Raw genomic sequence first — 19,969 nt, 5'->3', positions numbered from 1 at the left:
CTGTACGTAAGAATTTATGATATGAGCAAATGCAAAATAATATAAAATAACGTAAAATAATATAATGAATAGGAAAATAAATAAACAGGATAGAGAAAAAGATAAAATATTAAATAAGAAAACGTAAAATTATTAAGGTGCTTAGAGAAAAAAATAATGTGAAAAAAAAGCTTACTTGACATTAATTTTCTGAATGTAGTCAATTTAGTCATTATATTTAAAACACACCAAAACCAGTTAATTAACAGTATAGATATTTAAAACCCTTTTAAATACATCAACAATTTCCACGGGCTTTTTCGTTCAGTTTTGCATTGATCAGGGCAGCCTAATTTTCCCAGATAATAAACAAAACTTAAAAAATAATAAAATACAAATTATTACGTAAATAAACAAACATTCATATACATATAAATTGAACTCAGGATTTGTGTCTAGTGAAAAATTATGAGAGCTCGATTTTCCCTTGAGGGCAAAAGCCTCATTGTCATTTCCTACTTTTTTAAATGCTCAACTTTTCATTGTTAGGTGGCTATATATATCCAAATCAATTTATTTTAAACTTTTGACTAATTAATTTATTTATGACTGTCTTGATTAATTCTGTGTATTTTAAAAATACCCCACCTCATAATGGTTGAAATCTAATTCATTTATACCATTGTAGTTAGGTAATTAATTTTACAATATTAGAAAAAAATGATGTCGTTATAATTAATTACTATGGTTAATAGAAAAAATCGTGATAAAAAATAAATTAATTACGACTCCATTAACTGTTGTTTTTGCAAACGAGGCCAAAACATTAGTAATCGCTAAAACCATGACAAATATTGATCAATCGTATTAAAAATTTAACTTTTTGTATTATTTTTGTTTGATTACGGTTCATAGTATTGATTTTCTACGATTTTTAAATCATAGTAACGAAAAATCAATGTTTTTAGTGACTCTCAACTTTTACATATTTTAATCACTTATCCAATTTTTTAAAACACCTCCTCAATGTATTACTAGTTTCTGGTACAACTATGTGTGTCTATAAATGTATCAAGTTGAGATGCCATTCAAGTAAGAGGAAGAGGCAATTAGTGAAGTTCAAACTACTCATCAGCTATGAAATTATTCATCATCTTCTCCATTATTACCTGTTTCTGTCAGCTCCTCTCTTTCTCCAATGGAAGGTCAGTTCCCAACAACGTTGGGGCATCTGCTCCTGAGCAGGTTAAAGCAGTTAATCTCGGAGGCTGGCTTGTTACTGAAGGTTGGATCAAACCATCCCTTTTCGACGGCATCATCAACAAAGACTTGTTGGTGCGTACTAGATTTCTTGTTTCTCTTATAATTAATGTGTTTGTATATGTTGTCCGAAAATTCTATGCCGCGTGCATGCACCACTGTTTTAATTGTTATTGGTGCAACATATTATTAGGATGGAACTGGCGTGCAGTTTCAATCAGTCAAGGTAGGAAAGTATTTGAGCGCTGAAGGGGGAGGAGGAACCATCACAGTTGTACCAACTGCCTCTAGCTCGGAAAGCTTCAGAGTATGTTACACATTTTGTTTTCTCAATTACACTGCAAGAAAGAAAGGTTTTAGGACGTTTTTCCGTCTTTGAAGCCTAAAATTCTGTCTTTAACGAAATCAGAGATGTAATCCAAAAAAAAATCGATAAAAGGAAATAACTATGTATATAAGTTATAATTGAAAGTTGATTAAAGTTGTCTTAAATTAATGGATGATACTAAAATTGAGGTATTATGAATAAGTTTGAGGTCATCGGTTCAAGTCCCATTAGACGTGTGGGTATTTGTCTCACTTTATTTGAGTTATTATAATTTATTTATAGTTATATTGATGTAATGCTAAATAAAAAAAGTTGATTAAAGAGAAAGAAATTAATTGCGTGTACACACACATAATTATATATATACATATGAATTAATTTCGTTGATCAATTTATAATGATATGTTCTTTAGCCCGAAGAATTAGATGATTGCTATATACTCATCATTTTTATTAAAAATGAGAGGTACGTGAAAATCATCCATGCATTTAATGCACAGAGTGTAGCACGAATTCACACGTGTTCTTGTTTACTTCAGCTGTGGAGGATCAACGAGACGACCTTCAACTTTAGGGCATCCACCGGACGATTTGTGGGACTGAACACAACTGGAAATGGGAAAGATATAGTAGTGGAAGCCGAGGAACCTGGTGCAGCAGAGACATTCCAGATCCTGAGAAATCCTAATGATTTGAACCGTGTACGAGTCAGAGCCCCCAATGGGTTGTTCCTCCAGGTTAGCACTCAACTTTTTAGTATTCAGAATAGGTAGAGAGGAGAAGAAAATTACAAGAATGAAATGCCATGTATCAATGATGTCTTAGCCTAGTGATTAAGTTTTGGGTTTGAGGTACTATAAACAAGTTTGAGGTCATGCGTTCGAGTTTCACGAAACGTGTGGATACATGTCTCAATATATGCGAGTGTATATTGATTAAATTGATATATTACCAAAAAAAGGCCATATACGTTGAATTCCAAGTAGACTTTTACGTACATTTCATATATCGAACGTATTGTTTTTTTTTAAATACTAGTTGTTGGTTAATTAAAAATCATTACTGAGCATCAGCTGACGACGTTATGACTAAGACAGACGAGTTTTGTGATATTTTTTGATCGATTCTCTAACTTTTTGGCACGAAGACTTTAATGGTAGCACGTGAGGTGTACTTGTAGGTGAAGGAGAAGGACGAGAGTGTGAGTGCAGATTATGAAGGAGACGGAGGATGGAAAGACGATGATTCTTCTGTTTTTTCAATCAAATTCGGAAGAATACTGCAAGGTGAATATCAAGTCACAAATGGCTATGGTCCTCTCATTGCTCCCCAAGTAATGAAGGTATATATTCTCCTCTAATTACTTTTTTTCTTCCTATTCTTGTTTGAAATTTCACTTTTATTGCAATCAAAGCAGTAAAATTTATAATTGTAATTGTTATATTTATACTCCTTAATTTATAGTCTATTTGCACAAATCATTCATATTTTTTGTATAATTACAAAAATCACCTATGATAGCCAAAAAGCTAGCTGTGGGGTAGTTTGTACAATGATATGCTAACTTTTTAAGGATGTATGTGCAATTTTTTATAAAGAAATTGTGATTTGTGTAAATGATATTGACGTTTTTTTATGAATGTATGTGTGATTATTCTAAAAAATTGATGATTTGTATAAACAGATCGTAGGTGGGGGCGAATGTAATTACTCCCTAAATTTTAATATACACTTGAAATTAATATATATGTATGTGTGTGTATTTCAGGAACACTGGAGCACATATATAGTAGAAGATGACTTCAAATTCATAAAGGAGAATGGGCTGAATGCTGTGAGAATTCCAGTAGGGTGGTGGATAGCCAGTGACCCTTCTCCCCCCAAACCCTATGTTCCTGGATCCTTGCAGGCTCTTGACAATGCTTTCTCCTGGGCCGAGTAAGTAATATTGTTTTTATTTCTTTAAAAATATGTACACTTACAAAAAAAATGACTTAATACTTAGGAAAAAAAATATTGTCGAATTAATTAGCATATAAAGTTTTTTTTATTGTTAATCAATATTATTAACCACAAGAAATTTACTTTTGAATTAATTTAGTACTAAAAATTTACTTGCTCACGAATTATTTAGAATACATATTAAATAATATATATAAATTATTTTCATTTTCTAATAACCCTCTTCTTGGAATTAATGCCCCAACGACTAATCGGCATGCAGAAAATACGATATTAAAGTCATTATCGACCTACATGCCGCACCCGGTTCACAAAACGGTGCTGAGCACAGTTCCTCCAGAGATGGTTCGCAAGAATGGGGACTGACTGACAACAACATCCAGCAAACTGTTGGTGTGATAGAATTTTTAGCTGCTAGGTACGTCCATATTCTTACATGCATATACACATACATACCTGACACACTTGCACGAAGATAGCAGTAAAATTACTATATACAAATTTTAAGCGTTTTACTAGTACAGATATGCCAATAGCTCAAGTTTATATGCGATGGAACTGATAAATGAGCCAATGTCACCGGGAGTGTCTCTAGACAACCTAACCAAGTACTACCAAGCTGGTTATGATGCTGTCCGAAAGCACTCGCAGACGGCATACGTCGTGATGTCAAATCGATTAGGGTCCAGTTTTGAACCGACTGAACTTTTTAGCTTTGCGAATCGGCTAGAGGGATCAGTCATTGATGTACATTACTATCCCTACTACAACACTTCGTTGAACAACGTCACCGTTGAACGGTACATTGAGTATATCAACAACGACGAAGCCGAAAAAGTAAGGCAGCTTACAACATCGAATGGTCCTCCTATCTTTGTCGGTAAGCTTCTCTTTTATAAGGTTCATTACCATGTCTATACGCTTACAACCTTAGTTAACATCTATTGCACGAAGTTTAATTAGTTTGTTATAATGCATTTTAAATTTAAGCAGCAGAAATACAACATTTAATCATGGCTGATTGTTATGTTTGTTGAAACATTTTTCATGACAAAAAATAATTTCATGGCTAAACTAAACTTTTAGATTTTAACTATGATTTATTTTAATTATTTAATACGGCTTCAATCCATAGTCAAATAAACCGTAGGAATAATAATTTCTTCTAATAAGGGTAATATAAATTTGGCTAAATTTGTTTAAAAAAATCACTTAAAGCATCTATTTTTTATAAGATGTTGTAATTAACGATCATTATTATTACTATGATAATTAGAGCTAGAAAGAACTTGCAAACACTTCTGTAATCGATGTAAACGAGTTAGGAATATTAATTATTTATTTTTACCAAGAGAGCTTATGAGATCTTTGGTTGTGCTTGCTTCTATTAAATATTTTATGGATTATATACATTTTTGTCCTATAATTATATATATCATCTTCGTCTTTTAGGTTCTTTATTTTGTTAGAATCAAAATAGTCCTATACTCTTTTTTTTTTTTTTTAATTTTTTGATTTAAAGACAGATTTAGTCGAAAAATTTTAAATTGGCCAAAAAGTTGCATGTGCCATTAAAAATGGGGACTTCTCTCAGAATAAAGTTTGGTAAGACTTGAAAAATATATCAGGGAGAGTGATTAATTACATAACAATTATATTATATTTGTTATATTATGGATTCGATTCGACCAAACTTAATGTATATAAACAACAACTTGCTGGGGTCAATTGCAAATGACAAGTCGACGACTGTATTTTTTGCTGGGCGCAGGGGAATGGGTGGCGGAGTGGCAACTTACAAATACGAGCAAGGAGGATTACCAGCGGTATGCCGCGGCGCAGCTGGAAGTGTTCGGCCGCGCGCAATTCGGGTGGGCGTATTGGACTCTGAAGAATGTGAACATCCACTGGAGCCTGGAATGGATGATCAATAATGGATATATCAAGCTTTGATATTATTAACCTGGGTAATTAAAGTAAATAATCTGACAAGTTATTGGAACTGAAATAAGAATATGATAGCTTGAAAATGTGGACTATGTAGTGTTTCTCATCAAATTGCAGTGTATTGAAAAATAAAAGTTGGTGAAGATAATTTAAATGAATGACGGACCACAAAAGTTATATTTTTCGTCCTTTAATTTTACCCAATTATTAATTTTTGTTTCAATCACTCAAGTGTGTGTCACATCACCACTACATTATCAATTTTCTCACCTAATTGAAAATCTGAAAAACACATGATAAATTACAGCGAAAAATGTTGAAAAATTGATTAAAAATCCTAATTTGGACCACATTTACACACTTTTCTAAATTGAAGGTAAATTGATAAAGATCATTTAAAGGACTAAAATTAATAATGAAACATATAAAGTTTTTTGTGTACGGATAAGCTTTGAGCTTGTAGAGTTGGCATGATGAGTGTGAAGGGGTGTCAGGTGGGTAACCTCAATGGCCACAGGGACAGATGATATCTTGTGTAAGAAAGAAAAATCAAGAAAACCTATGTACGTAGATGAGGGAATTAATATATTTATGATCAGTTCGTGAGACAAAACATTTGACAATCTTCAAAAGTATAAAATGTCAAAACTCTACAACCTAAAGTTAGGCAATTCAACCCCGACTTTGAAGAGCCGGCGGTGTGCACGTAACTGCTCCACTAGGTCAATATAATAGTGCTCGTTGCGCTGTTAAAAAACTCAAACTTGGTCGAGCGGATTATAACCTATGAGGAGGATTTATATATATTTTTTAGCAACCAAGGCATATTTTTTATATGTAGCGTATGCGTAATTTATCCATTAATTTTATTTAATTAAACAAAGTAGAAGAAAGATGAAATGAATAATTCATGAATGAATTAACCTTAAATATGCATAAATAAAGAATTATTGATAGAAATTAGCTTTAAAGATATGGTGAAAAAAACAAATATGCATAATATAAATATTAAATTAATTAATTGTGGAATAAATAAATATAGTGTGGGGTTTATTAGGCCATTTATATTTTTTGTAATCATATTGCGTGTTATTAGTATATAATATGGGCAATGACTAGCAGAAAGTTATTTTTTCTTGTCTTTGCACTAGCCCTTTCTTTGCTTATATTGAAGCTTTTGCTTACTTAAAAATTTGACAAGCATAGGTAGATATGGTTTTTGAAAGAAAAGCCACACATGTGTGACTGCCCGTTTTATTCCGGTTCGTGCAGAACAGTTTGATTTAAATATTTCCAAAAGAAAATTTTATACTTTCTAAATTTTCTTTTTCTTTTTAAACGTGAAAATAGCTTGACCAAGTCCCTCCGATTGAGAAGAATGTCTTTGACTGAGCCTTTTGTATCTTCAATTGAGAAAATGCGAGTTTGACCAAGCTTATTTCAACAGATCTATCAATATTTTTATCTTTCAGCATTTTAGAGTAGCATCTTGGTCATATATCTAATTAATTTCGCAATTTTAGTCCACCTCTTTTTTTTTTTTTTTGTTGAAGTTCAACCTTCTCGTTGGTAGCGATGAACTCCGATAAATTATGGATTAAAATTTTTAGAAAGTTAAAGGACAAAAATGCTAAATAGCAACCAAAAATGCATTTAATTCTATTAAATATATATAACTCTTCAAAAACTACTATTACAACTAGTAGTAAAGTAAATAAATAAATAGCCACATATTTTATGAGATTCGTAGCAATCTCTTAATCACGAACCGTTAATTTACCAATTAAATTAGACATTATCGATATCAGATCATAAATTTAAATTTACTGATTATATTAGAATTCATACTTATAAGTTAGGATAATAAATAAGTGGAGCCAGACATGGAGCTAGCTAGTCCTAGTCCCTTTATTTGACGTTCACTACTATACAAAATTATAATTGTCAACGCCAAATGTGTGAGAGCCATTTAGGCGACTGGTCCATAGTCTCAGCACCCAATCCCGCAGTATCCTGAATTTTATAATTTCTTCTGCCATATTAACAAGGACTATTGACCTCCACGTTCAGCGCACCATCACCTCCACAAATAAACCATTTCACATTTCAATTTCAAATTGCTACAATGCATAGTCGCAATTCGGCCTAATTTAATTAGCGAAACTAAGATTGAATATTTTCAAATGCTCATGTTTTAATTCCTAGGTAGCTAAATGTATCCATAACAAATTCTTTAATTTTCTACTAATTCATTAACTTCTTTTTTTTATTGTATTTCGTAAACTTTTTTTCTTGTAATTGCGACAGAATTCTTTTTCATAATATTAATCGAACTATTCGATATGACATTTGTCAAGACAACTAAGATAATTGGTCGACAGTCAATTGAACATTACTTTTTAACAAAAACCCTAGAAAAAATATAATATTACCCATTGTTAAAAATAAACAGTCGTAGTAAATAGTGATTCACCATGATGATGCAGAATTTTGTTGGTTGTGATTTTTGCGAGTGTCGGTAAAATATTTACCATGATTAAGAATCATTGCAAATATTTTTATCATGGTGAACAAGTTAAGTTGTTGTATCATTATATTTAAGCATGATTAATAATCGTTATTTATCATAATTTTTAAACGATAGTCATTAAAAAAATTAGTTAATATTTCAATTTTCTTCTAGTGAAATTAGATGAAATAAATTATTTGATATTACATTAAAAAAGAAAAAATAAGTCTATGTAATTGATCAACACCGACTAGACATTCCATTTTCATCCAACGTAGCATTTAAATAAAAAATAAGAAAACAGCATATAGTCAAAATTTTCCAGAGATTATCCAATACTTTTTAGGGTCCAATTGTACGTGTTGTGTGTGTGAGTGTCTATATATAGTATGTGAACGTGTGATTGCAATATGTTCAAACAAGAAGAAGATTCAATAATTGGTGAACTTCAAAGTACTCACCAGCTATGAAATTATTCATCATCTTCTCCATTACCTGTTGTTCCCTCCTCTCTTTCTCCAGTGGACGGTCAGTTCCCAATGACGACGCCGACAACAACAACAACGGGCGAATTCCTCCAGTTCGAGCAGTTAATCTCGGAGGCTGGCTTGTTACAGAAGGTTGGATCAAACCATCCCTTTTTGACGGCATCATCAACAACGATTTCTTGGTTCGTACTCGAATATTTCATAATAGTATTTTTGTATATGCTCTCAGAAAATTTTATTGCGTCAAGTTTTGTATATATTATCAGATATTATCGGTGATGCTCGCGTACGATTGTCTTACTAAAATGTAATAATTGGAACTGAGAAGTTGATCTTTTTTCATCATTACCTTGGCATGATTTAATGTTGTCATTATTATTACTATTTTGATGTCATTGGTGGAAACATATTACTAGGATGGAACAGGTCTGCAGTTCAAATCAGTTACAGTGGGAAAGTATTTGTGTGCTGAAACTGGAGGAGGAACCATCATAGTTGCAAACAGAACAAGTGCTTCCGGCTGGGAAACATTCAGAGTATGTTTTCCATTCTGAGTGGATGGGTTACAATTACATCATAAATTTTAATCAACAATAACAAATATACGTTAATTGTCAATATCAAATATATATATATATATATATATAATTAATCAATAACTACTATTGAATTATTTACTTTAGTTATGGAGGATCAACGAGACGACCTTCAACTTCAGGGTTTTCGATGGACGGTTTGTGGGATTAAGCACTGCTGGAAATGGGATAGATATAGTAGCTGAAGCAGAGAGACCTGATGCAACAGAGACATTCCAAATTCAGAGAAATCCTGATGATTTAAACCGTGTACGAATCAAAGCCCCCAATGGGTTCTTCCTCCAGGTTAGCACTCAGAACTTTTCACCCCATGTTTGCCTGAACAATCTAAATTGTTCTGATATGACGTGATTTACATTTTATGGTATTTTAATTTTAACGTGGTGGAAGTATGCGATCGGTTTATACCATAAAAATCATATATATGTATCTGAAATTGATATTGCACGCCTAATGTAATATAATGATATTTGCGTTCACCTAATAAATTAGTTGCTTCTATTTTTTGCTATAAAATAGTGTTATACATTGTATTTTATTTAATTATAATGTATGTATAACATATATGTTATGTGTAATAAATTCATTTAATCTACATATATAAAAAAATATATTATACACGTGGTGCGTACAAGTTCGGCATAAATGCCATTATTTTTAGGACAGAAAAAAGGAAAGAAAAAAGTATAAGGAAAAAAGTTTTGTGGGGATTTGATTCTTTGGAAAGGCCAATGTAATTTACCTGCAAGAATAAGATGCCATATTCCAAAGTGAAAATGTTATACTTTATGATCAAATTCCATCCATTGTATATATTTACAGTGGTCCAAAATGAATCCATGGCTATGTGCTCTACCTCTTTAGGATGCACGTTTATATATACGTAAAGTTTTTAAGTGGAATAAAGTGCTACCTTGCCCAGATATTCTTCTTCTCTATCTTATTTAATTATTATCATTCATTTGTTTTTTTTAATTTTTTTATGAAACAATCATATCAATCATTTCTGAAATTTAGTATAATTATACATAATTTTTTTATAATTTGAAAAATTACATCTAATACCTCTGAAATTTGTTTTTGTTCAACAATATGAATAGATTCATCCTGCCAAAATTCATGGAATTTGTTGGTATCAATAAAAAAAAAATAATGAATACCATTAATGGATTTATTACTGACTTGTCGTAAATCGAATAAATCTTTTCTTAACTAAACTACCATTATACATCTTTATACACGCTTAAGAGTAGTTTAGTCAGAAAAAAATTATTTGATTTATAATAAGTCTGTAAATCAATCGGGTGTAAAGATGATATTTTTATTCAATTTTTTTGTTGATGACAACAAATCCATGAATTTTATTCATAAATGATTTATTTATTGGACAAAAAAAATATTAAGAGTAGTCGGTGTAATTTTTCAAATCATAAAAAAAAATTATATATAATTATATGAAACCTCACGAGCGAAAGATGTAATCACCCCTTTTTCTCATAGATGATTCTTGTGTAGTCGTGTTGATTAAAAGGTAATCTTGAAGCTATTCAAGAATGATAAGGTTTGGGCTTTGACATTTTATACGTGGGAAATTAATTAAGGTCGGTCATGTTTAGCCTAGACTTTAATTATACATATGGCTTATAACTTAATTTAGACTCATCAAAGTGTGAAGAATTGATTAGTCAAATTTTAAATGCTACCGTATCCCTTTTATATATATATATATATATTTGGATGGCTTCGACTCTAGTTAGGATCATATGGTTCAAGTCATGTTTCTTTATCAATAAATATTTACTTCAAAAAGTATTTATAAATCATCCACGAACACATACCTTATATTAAGCAAAAAATCAAATCCCGACAATTTTAATTGAACTGATGTGTATTTATGAGTATCCTTTATGAGATGAATGTGGGGTGAACCAATTCACTACGTATAAATTACGTTTTTATAGTCATCTTGAGTAAGTCAAAATCCCTTAAACCTAGTTTATTATGCCTCAAGGAATTAGTAGACATTATTATTGATCATTGGATTTGATGCTGCCTGCCACTTTGAGATATTATTTGTTCTATTTTTATAATATTCTCACTATTTTATTCTAAAAACGCACTTCATAAAAGAGAAGAGATCTTGAATTAATTATAAACCATTCAAATTTCTTGTTTATAATAGATATGGAATGCGGCCATATAAGATTTATTACAAACAAAGCACTAATTAAGAACAAATATTTGATTTAATAACTTTTATAAAAGCAAAGCCTAAGTTAAGTAACCAAATAGAGACTCCATGATCATAAAAGAACCATGGGTTTAGGTTTTATTTGTGAATTTTTTTTTTCTTTTTCTAAATTTTATTAGTAATTATGAATTAATAAAAAATATTAAAAGTGTAATGGTAGCACGTGAGGTGTAAATGTAGGTGAAGACGGAGGAATTGGTGAGTGCAGATTATGAAGAAAATGGAGGATGGGGAGACGATGATCCTTCTGTTTTTCTACTCACAATGAGCGGAAGATTGCAAGGTGAATATCAAGTCACTAATGGCTATGGTCCTCTCGTTGCTCCCCAAGTAATGAAGGTATATATGTTCTCCCCTAATTGTTTTTTCTTCCTTTTCTTTCTAAAATTTTACCTTTATTTCAATCAAACACTACAAAAAAATGCGACACTTAATCATGGCGACTTACTATGATTAAAAACAAAATAGTCGTAGCAAATAGTCATTGACTGTGGTTATTCAACGGTTGTTGGTCGTGGTATCTATGATGGTGGCTAAAATATTTGCCACGACAAATACATTTTTTTTGATGGAATAACTGTGGTCAATAAAAAATTATTTACCACGATTTTTAGTCCATAGCCATTAAAAATGTTGCCAATAGTCATTTTGGTTCTAGTGAAAGTAGCAATTAGGGAAAATACAATTTTAGTTCTATAAATTTGAGAAGCGGCAAGTTTAGTACATATGAATCCAATTTGATAAATTTGTATAAAATTCTGCATATTAAGGATAAAAAAATTGATCAGAGAGCACCTATTAAGCTGGTCACAATCATTTTTTCCAGTCACTTTAGTAATTTATGATCTTTTTCATTTTCAATGTGCAAAAATTTTACAATTACAAGACAAAATTACCAAAAATAAATTCGTATAGAACTGAAATTTCCACCCCCATACTTACATGACCAAACTGCAGTTTTTTCTAGAAAAATTTGAGGGTAATCATGTTGCTCTCCCATGAGGTTTGGGTATGATACACAAAGACCTCATGTGGTTTGAAAAATTATATCTAATCTTCTAAAGTTTGTTTTCGTCCAAGAAATAGATCCGATAATTAGTCAAAATTCATTAAATTTGCTGATAATGAGAAAAAATAATAAATAAAAATTCAATATATATTTAGTCCGAATCAACTTATTACAGGTTAAACAAATATTTTTTGACCAAACTATCGTTATACATCTTCACACAATACATATGAGGAGCAACATTTTCACCCTTATATGGGTATTTTGGTAATAAAAGTTTGTTTGACATGCAATAAGTCAGTAATAAGATCAACTGAAGGTAAATATGAGTTTTTTTTTTTTCAATTTTTGCTAATTTAATAAATTTCATAAAATGCTAACTAATAGAGAAATCTATTTATGAATGGAAATAAACATATGGGATATTAGATTTAATTTTTCAAATTTAATGAAAGGATAGTGTACTTATCCAAACAATTCGTTACTGCTGCTGTTAAGGGTAGTAATGCAAAAATATACCAAACTTACTTTCTCAACTTTTACCTAAACTTTTGTAAAAGCAGACTCCATTTCGGGCGAAGAGAATAATAGTTTTGGATGTTCTCACAAAAAGTTTTAGGCCTGGAGAAGTAATCATTTGCAGAGATGATTAATAGAGTTCATAGAAAAGTCAAATGTTGGGAGTGTTTGCAAAAAAAATAATAAAATAACGAGAGGTTAAAAAAAGACTAAATTGCGGGTGTTGAGAAAAAACGACTTTTGACAAGAGTTTTGATGGGTAACCGAATATTTTAACTTCATATGTCAAAAATCATTGTCTTAAAGTATTAAGGCAAAAAAATATTAAAAGTCTGATTTATTTTTATCCAAAGCCAAAGCAATTAGAAGCATTTAAAGTACGTCATCTATACTAATAAAAGAAAAAAAAAATATTTTTTTCACTCACAAATAAGGATTTGTGGCGTGGCTATTTGTGACGCCACGCCACGCCACTAATTTTTTTATTGGGTCGATATTATCCCTAAGTTAGTTTTCTTTTCACTATTCTTTTTCTTTTTTTTTTTTGTGAAATATGATATTTTATTTTATATAATTTATTTTTATTTATTATATATTTTAAAATATAAAAAATATTTATTATATACACGAAACAACAACGTATAATTGATGAAAATAAAGGGGTGGATCACCTTAGGATTTTGGGTTCATGAATTTATTTCTCTTGCCCCAACCTTTTACAATTTGCGCCATGTCTGAGCCCATTTCATGTGAACAACCGCATTACCCACCTATACGTCTAACATCTCATTGTTGATATTGTAATAAAGCTGAGTTATGTATGGTCGTGTGTTTTGTCATTATTGTCAATGACAGTGATTGGAGTTGAAGCAATCCATATTCTTTTACGTTACAGAGAAATTGATGTAGGAGTTTAAGTATATAACACTTAAATGGAAATCCATTGATGGACCTAAGATATTAATGGGTGGGCTTTACGGTTTCAAATACGGTCATCCACAGATGAAGAAAGTCTGTTGAATGTTTGGAAAATTTTTATTCAAATCAAATTGGATCGAATTAAATTAATCATATAAAACTTTCTCTTAATTTGTATTTTAATTACACGATAAGTATAGTATACTTACACAATAATTGGTTCAAATTCGACTAAATGAATCTAGATTAAAATTTTCCCAATGTTAACATAATGCAATTGAATTGAATTTTAAATATTTCAGGAACACTGGAGCACATTTATAGTGGAGGAGGACTTCAAATTCATAAAGGAGAATGGGCTGAATGCTGTGAGAATTCCAGTAGGGTGGTGGATAGCCAGTGATCCTTCTCCCCCCAAACCCTATGTTCCTGGATCCTTGCAGGCTCTTGACAATGCTTTCTCTTGGGCTGAGTAAGTAATATTATTTTCATGAGTTCTTTTTCTGTAGCAGAAAATACAATTTTTCTCATGATTAATTATCATAATTAAAAGTATGAAAAATTACTGTGAATACTAATTGGCAATAATTGCGCAATGACTATTAGTCGTTTTTTTTTTACAGACGATGTCAAAACTTTAATCATAGCAAAAAATCATGGTAAATGTTTTAGCCATTGCTAAAATCATGACAAATATTAATTAATCGTGGTCCAAAATTTAACTTTTCATATTTAAATTTGTTTAATATATGGTACAAAGTATGATTTATTATGATTTTCAAATCATAGTTATTTATGGGACAAAATGCTTTTTTAGTCGCATAAAACAATAGCAGAATTTGTCTTGGTATCACAAATATAGCAGGTGTGGCTTTTAATCCCATAAAATTCATAATCACATATTTTTAATCCTAAAAAGTCACGTCCGTTGTGATTTTGGGAATAAAAAGGCGTTATTTGGGACTAAAGAGAACCAAAATCACAATTTTGGGATTAAAAAGATGCAATTTTAAGTTTTATGAGATTAAAAGCGTCACTTGCCATAAGTGTGGTACCAAAACAAATATTACACTTATTTTATGAGACTAAAAAATATTTTGCTAGTTATTTATAATATAAAAATAATCTACTTTTTTTATAGTATCTTATGCATAAACTTATGAAGTTGAAGATCCGAACTACTATGAACATGAATTCTGAGAACTGCAATATCCCTCTCCCTCAAATGATTAATATCCCACAATGACACATTGGTATGCAGAAAATATGGGATTAAGGTTATTATCGACCTACACGCCGCACCCGGTTCGCAAAATGGTTGGGAGCACAGCTCTTCTAGAGATGGTTCACAAGAATGGGGACGGACTGACGACAACATTCAGCAAACTGTCAATGTGATTGACTTTTTAACTGCTCGGTATGTAAACATTCTTACATGCATAGGTATGTGCATGTCTGACGTACCTACATGCCGATAGTAATAAAATTATTGTGAACAAATTTTAAGGGTTTTACTAATATAGGTATGCCAAGAGCCCAAGTTTATTCGCGGTGGAACTGATAAACGAGCCACTTTCACCCGGAGTGTCTTTAGACAACCTAACCAAGTACTACCAAGCCGGATACGATGTTGTTCGGAAGCACTCGGCAACAGCGTACGTCGTGCTGTCGAATCGATTAGGGCCTAGTGAGCCGACGGAACTTTTTGGGCTTGCGAATAGGTTAAGGAGATCAGTCATTGATGTGCATTACTATAATCTTTTCTCCAGTATCTTCGACAGCTTCACCGTCCAACAAAACATTGATTATGTCTACAACAACCGGTCCGCACAGGTTAATCAGCTCACGACATCCAACGGCCCTCTTATTTTTGTCGGTAAGCGCTCTTTTGATCAAGAGTTTTTGTACTTTTGTATAAATTTATTTTGATAATTTTGTTAGATAATTTTAAAATTTTTGTACATTGAGAATAAAAGCGGCTGAAATTTGATGGCGAGGAAAGTACACGTGAGCTGCATTGGGTGCACTTTTCCCGCCAGTTTAACAAATTCGATCATTTTTATCTTCAACATGCGAAGTTTTCAAAAGGATAAATCATATTGATATCCCCTGAAATTAGGCTTAAATACAAAAACACCCTTACCCTTTTGTAAAATTATAAATACATCCTTTGAGATTGTAGGTGTGATTACAAACTACCCCTATTTAGAGCCAAAAGCTTCCACAAACACCTCCTAAAAAATATTACACTAGCACCCCACAAGGGGTGTACCTGTAATTTTGCAATAGACAGGTGGTGTTTGTGTACTTGGAGATGTCAATATAATTTACCCTTTCTAAAATTATAGAACAAAATTTTCAAATAAATTCGCATGACTCTAAAATTACTACTATTTGTTCTTACGGGACTAAATTTGCAATTTTTCCTCAAACCTACTTAAGAAATGAAGTTGAAACTTGGCGCATGCAGGGGAATGGGTGGCGGAGTGGCAAGTTAGCAATGCGAGGAAGGAGGATTACCAAAGGTACGCGGCGGCGCAGCTGGAGGTGTTCGGCCGCGCGTCGTTCGGGTGGGCGTACTGGACTCTAAAGAATGTCAACAATCACTGGAGTTTGGAATGGATGATTGAGAATGGATATATCAAGCTTTGATATATCATTCATACTTATTAATTTTTTTCTTGGTAATTATAATAAATCTGCATAGAGTTGATAGTCATAATATCCAGTTATTGGAACTGAAATAATAATATTATTGGTTGAATATACAGATGATGTAATCTCTTCTCATCAAATTGCACAGTATTTTATTAAAATCTCATTAATATCAAATATCTATTTTAGCGATCACCGACAATCATAACGATCATATAGTAATTGTTGAGACCTCAGCTCTTGCAATATTATGAAAAGTAAATTGCATCGATACTCAAGTTTAAGTCCAAATATACAAACATTCTCTGTTATTTTATAAAATTATAATTATACCCCTTTAAATTATAGTTATAATTACGAATATATTTCATATTCAGTGGTAAATTTACACAAAATATCCCCTCAGAGCGTTTACCTGTAATATTACAAAAGATAAAGAGTGTTTGTGTGTTTATACCTAATTCTAAAAAGTGTCAATATCATTACAATGAGCTCGCATAAGGTTTCATAATTCCGAATATTCCTTTATTATTTGGAAAATAAGAATACCCTTTTAATTTTAACAGTTGTCCAACAACTAATCCAATCCATTATATTTCATTAGGTTTTTATCCTTTTTTTGTGTTGAATTAATCAATATGTCTTTGTGAACTATGAATTATAATTTTTACATACTTTTTAAAAAAAATTTATACACTAAGTGTATAATTATTTTACAATTTTTTTTCAAAATTTTCCATCCTTGATTTTTTTTAAGTTTTTCAAAATTTTTTAATTAAATCACAGTAAGAGCAAAATTGACAATTTCAAGCATCTATCCAGCGATTGTATAATCTCATCAAATATTAAGAAGAAAAGGTACATTAATAATTTTTCAAACAATAAGAAATATTCATAATTATGTCAAATTTTAAGAGCCCCGTTATAATTTATCATAACAATTGTGATGATATAGCACAAAACAAATGCTTTTATTTATTTTGTAAAAAGGTGCAAATTCAATGCTCAAAACGTACGGACAATCCAGAGTTCTTTCAATCTTTACAGTTCCCACTCAAATCCCAAAAAATTCCTCAAATGATCTAAGAAGGGGATATTTATACATACTAGGTAATTTAGGAAAGTTATCTTCATTGACCATCTTGTCCGGCTTCTCATTGGTTAAAGCTAAATCTAGTAGCTTCTCGAAGGGTACTGTAGTAATTTCACCCTTAGTATCGTCCTCTCAATGTTTTCCCTACTCATTATTCTTCATTCAAGTTGGCCTCGCTGGTAAAACAAAAGTCAATAATCATTATATGACCGTGTAAATTAGTATACAATTTTTTTATTTTTTAATTGACACGGGATAAAAACATACTTATCTTGGACACTAATTGTGCGTATTTTATTCTAATATTATTTTGTTGCCGATTCAATTTATTTTTGAAAACATTTAAAAATACTATATGATATTAGACGATTTATAATTTTATTTTCCAATTGATGCGGATGTGAACATTAAACCGTGCTCTAAAAAGAATCTTAATTTATAATCTCTTTGACTAAGAAGAATCACATCCAACTATGTGTTTATTATTATTGTGATTCCTTTCAATGTTTCTGTCAAGTGACGTTGGAACTAGCTAGCTTGCGCATTGTCTTAACTATGTCATACTTCACTCCCAAAATCATAATTACATGGGGATGTAATTATACATACATCTTTTATAATTTCGAAAGTTACATCTAACACTTTTGAAATTTACTTGTATCTAACAATAAATTCCCTTGCTAATCAAAATTCATCGAAATTATTGATATTAATAAAAAATAAATAAAAATTTATATTTATCCTCGATTGAGTTATTAATGACTTATAATAGGTTAAACAATTATTTTTTGATTAAATTATCTTTATAACGGTAAAGATATACCTCGTCACATGAATTAACACGTAAAGATGTATGGGGATAATTTGATTATAAAAAAATTTATTTGACCTATAGTAAATCAGTATTAAGTCAAATAGGGGTAAATATTATTTTTTTATTTTTTGTTAATAATAGCAAATTTTTTGTGAATTTTGATTAATAAAAAAATTATTTGTTATATAAAAGCAAATTTTAAATGTGCTAGATGTAATTTTTAAATTATAAAAAATTATATATAATTACATCAAATTTCATGGGAGAGAGTGTAATTATCCTTAATTATATTGCAGCAGCACGTCCAAGAATTTACTAATAAAAAATCACACGAGAGATATTATCAAATTTTAATACAATATATGAACGTACATATGTGTACAAACTAAAATCAAATTGTCAGTGGGCAGACAGAAAAGAAAATTGTTAGTGGGCAGACAATTAGCTCTGCTTGTGGGGCCATAAAACATAATTCCAGCTCTGGAAATTAAATCAACCACTTACTGAACCAGCAGATCTAGTGACCCTCCACCTTGTCCATTTCTTTTCTTCAATTTTGTGAAGGATAAATTACAACTTACTCCTCTGAATTTTGACATAATTATTATTTTAAAATATTATTAATATTCTTCTAATATTTGATAAAACTATATAATTTTTAATTAAAAATATGAAATTATTAACTTTATCCTTACTGTATTTTTTTTTAAAAAAAATAAAAGTTTATAAAAAGATTAGATGGGGTGGATGGAAAAAATTTTAAAAAAATTATTCACTTAATTCATAAAAAAATTAAAAAAAATTAAAAAAAATTAAAAAAAATTAAAAAATAAATAGAATTATAATTTATAATCCACAAAGGTATTTTGGTCAGTTCACCACAAAAAATGAATGAAAATCTAACGGATTATGCCAATTGTAAAGTGGTCTTTAAAATCAAGGGGTATTGATAAAATTTTCAAATAATAAAGGGATATTCATAATTATGTTAAACCTCAAAAAAGACTGTTGTAATTTACGTTTTCTAAATTCTATAATATTACTAAAATATTAGTTGGATGTAGATGTCGTTTAATATGCTATCAGGATCAAACCAAATAAAATATCCTATTGAATTTGAATCTCATCATCACCTATTCATGAAAAAACAATTGTTTCACGTATGAGGAGAACGTGGTAAAGATAAACTAGAAGAAATTTAACATTTAATCATGACTCATTGTCATGGTTAAAATTAAATAGTTTATAGTTGTAGTGAATAGTCATTAACTATGGTCATGCAACAGTTATTAGCCGTAATTTTTACTAATATTGTTGCATTTGTCATGGTTAAAAGTCATGGAAAAAACATCTATTATAGTTCATAGCTATGGCAAAAATAGTTCTCATAATGAAGAATATAAATTTTTGTATCTATTTTTATTTAACCATACTTAATAATAAATATTTATATATCATGATTTTAGTCCTTAGCCAATAGTAAATTTCTTCAAGTGATACTAATATTGAAAGATTTTTCTCTTTACAATTTAAACTTTTTAAATAAAGTGGTAGTTTAACATATATTTGTTCCTTAGTTCCTAATTATGCGATTTAAGAATTTCAAACTCAATGACAGTCATATATAATTATTTATATAAT

General features: G+C 30.5%; 2 protein-coding genes across 2 annotated transcripts; both read left to right on the top strand.

The window, feature by feature from the left end:
• Positions 1-1,052: 1,052 nt before the first annotated feature.
• On the top strand, positions 1,053-5,660 carry LOC105158937 (putative glucan 1,3-beta-glucosidase A). The gene is made up of 8 exons (XM_011075854.3): positions 1,053-1,314; positions 1,433-1,546; positions 2,107-2,304; positions 2,748-2,909; positions 3,336-3,505; positions 3,792-3,947; positions 4,054-4,409; positions 5,301-5,660. The coding sequence occupies exons 1-8, from the start codon at positions 1,117-1,119 to the stop codon at positions 5,480-5,482; spliced, it is 1,536 nt and encodes a 511-aa protein (XP_011074156.1). The 5' UTR covers positions 1,053-1,116; the 3' UTR covers positions 5,483-5,660.
• A 2,707-nt stretch (positions 5,661-8,367) lies between these two features.
• Positions 8,368-16,616, top strand: LOC105158936 (putative glucan 1,3-beta-glucosidase A). Its single transcript, XM_011075853.3, has 8 exons — positions 8,368-8,655; positions 8,890-9,009; positions 9,157-9,354; positions 11,501-11,659; positions 14,069-14,238; positions 15,028-15,183; positions 15,290-15,642; positions 16,237-16,616. Exons 1-8 carry the CDS (start codon positions 8,452-8,454, stop codon positions 16,416-16,418), a joined length of 1,542 nt encoding a protein of 513 aa, XP_011074155.1. The 5' UTR covers positions 8,368-8,451; the 3' UTR covers positions 16,419-16,616.
• The last annotated feature ends 3,353 nt before the right edge of the window (positions 16,617-19,969 follow it).

The sequence above is a fragment of the Sesamum indicum genome, linkage group LG3 (genome assembly GCF_026168435.1).
Source record: "Sesamum indicum cultivar Baizhima isolate 11 linkage group LG3, ASM2616843v1, whole genome shotgun sequence".
Classification (NCBI taxonomy): Eukaryota; Viridiplantae; Streptophyta; class Magnoliopsida; order Lamiales; family Pedaliaceae; genus Sesamum; species Sesamum indicum.
Note: the sequence above shows the minus strand (reverse complement) of the source record. Positions and strands in the feature narration are given on the sequence as shown.

Bases quoted from the DNA above. Each gene is read 5' to 3' on its own strand.
- LOC105158937 (XM_011075854.3), top strand. From the start codon at position 1,117: ATGAAATTATTCATCATCTTCTCCATTATTACCTGTTTCTGTCAGCTC. The intron at 3,506-3,791 runs GTAAGTAATATT...ATCGGCATGCAG, and splicing joins AATGCTTTCTCCTGGGCCGA to AAAATACGATATTAAAGTCA. The intron at 4,410-5,300 runs GTAAGCTTCTCT...TGCTGGGCGCAG, and splicing joins TGGTCCTCCTATCTTTGTCG to GGGAATGGGTGGCGGAGTGG.
- LOC105158936 (XM_011075853.3), top strand. From the start codon at position 8,452: ATGAAATTATTCATCATCTTCTCCATTACCTGTTGTTCCCTCCTCTCT. The intron at 9,010-9,156 runs GTATGTTTTCCA...TATTTACTTTAG, and splicing joins CCGGCTGGGAAACATTCAGA to TTATGGAGGATCAACGAGAC. The intron at 15,643-16,236 runs GTAAGCGCTCTT...TGGCGCATGCAG, and splicing joins CGGCCCTCTTATTTTTGTCG to GGGAATGGGTGGCGGAGTGG.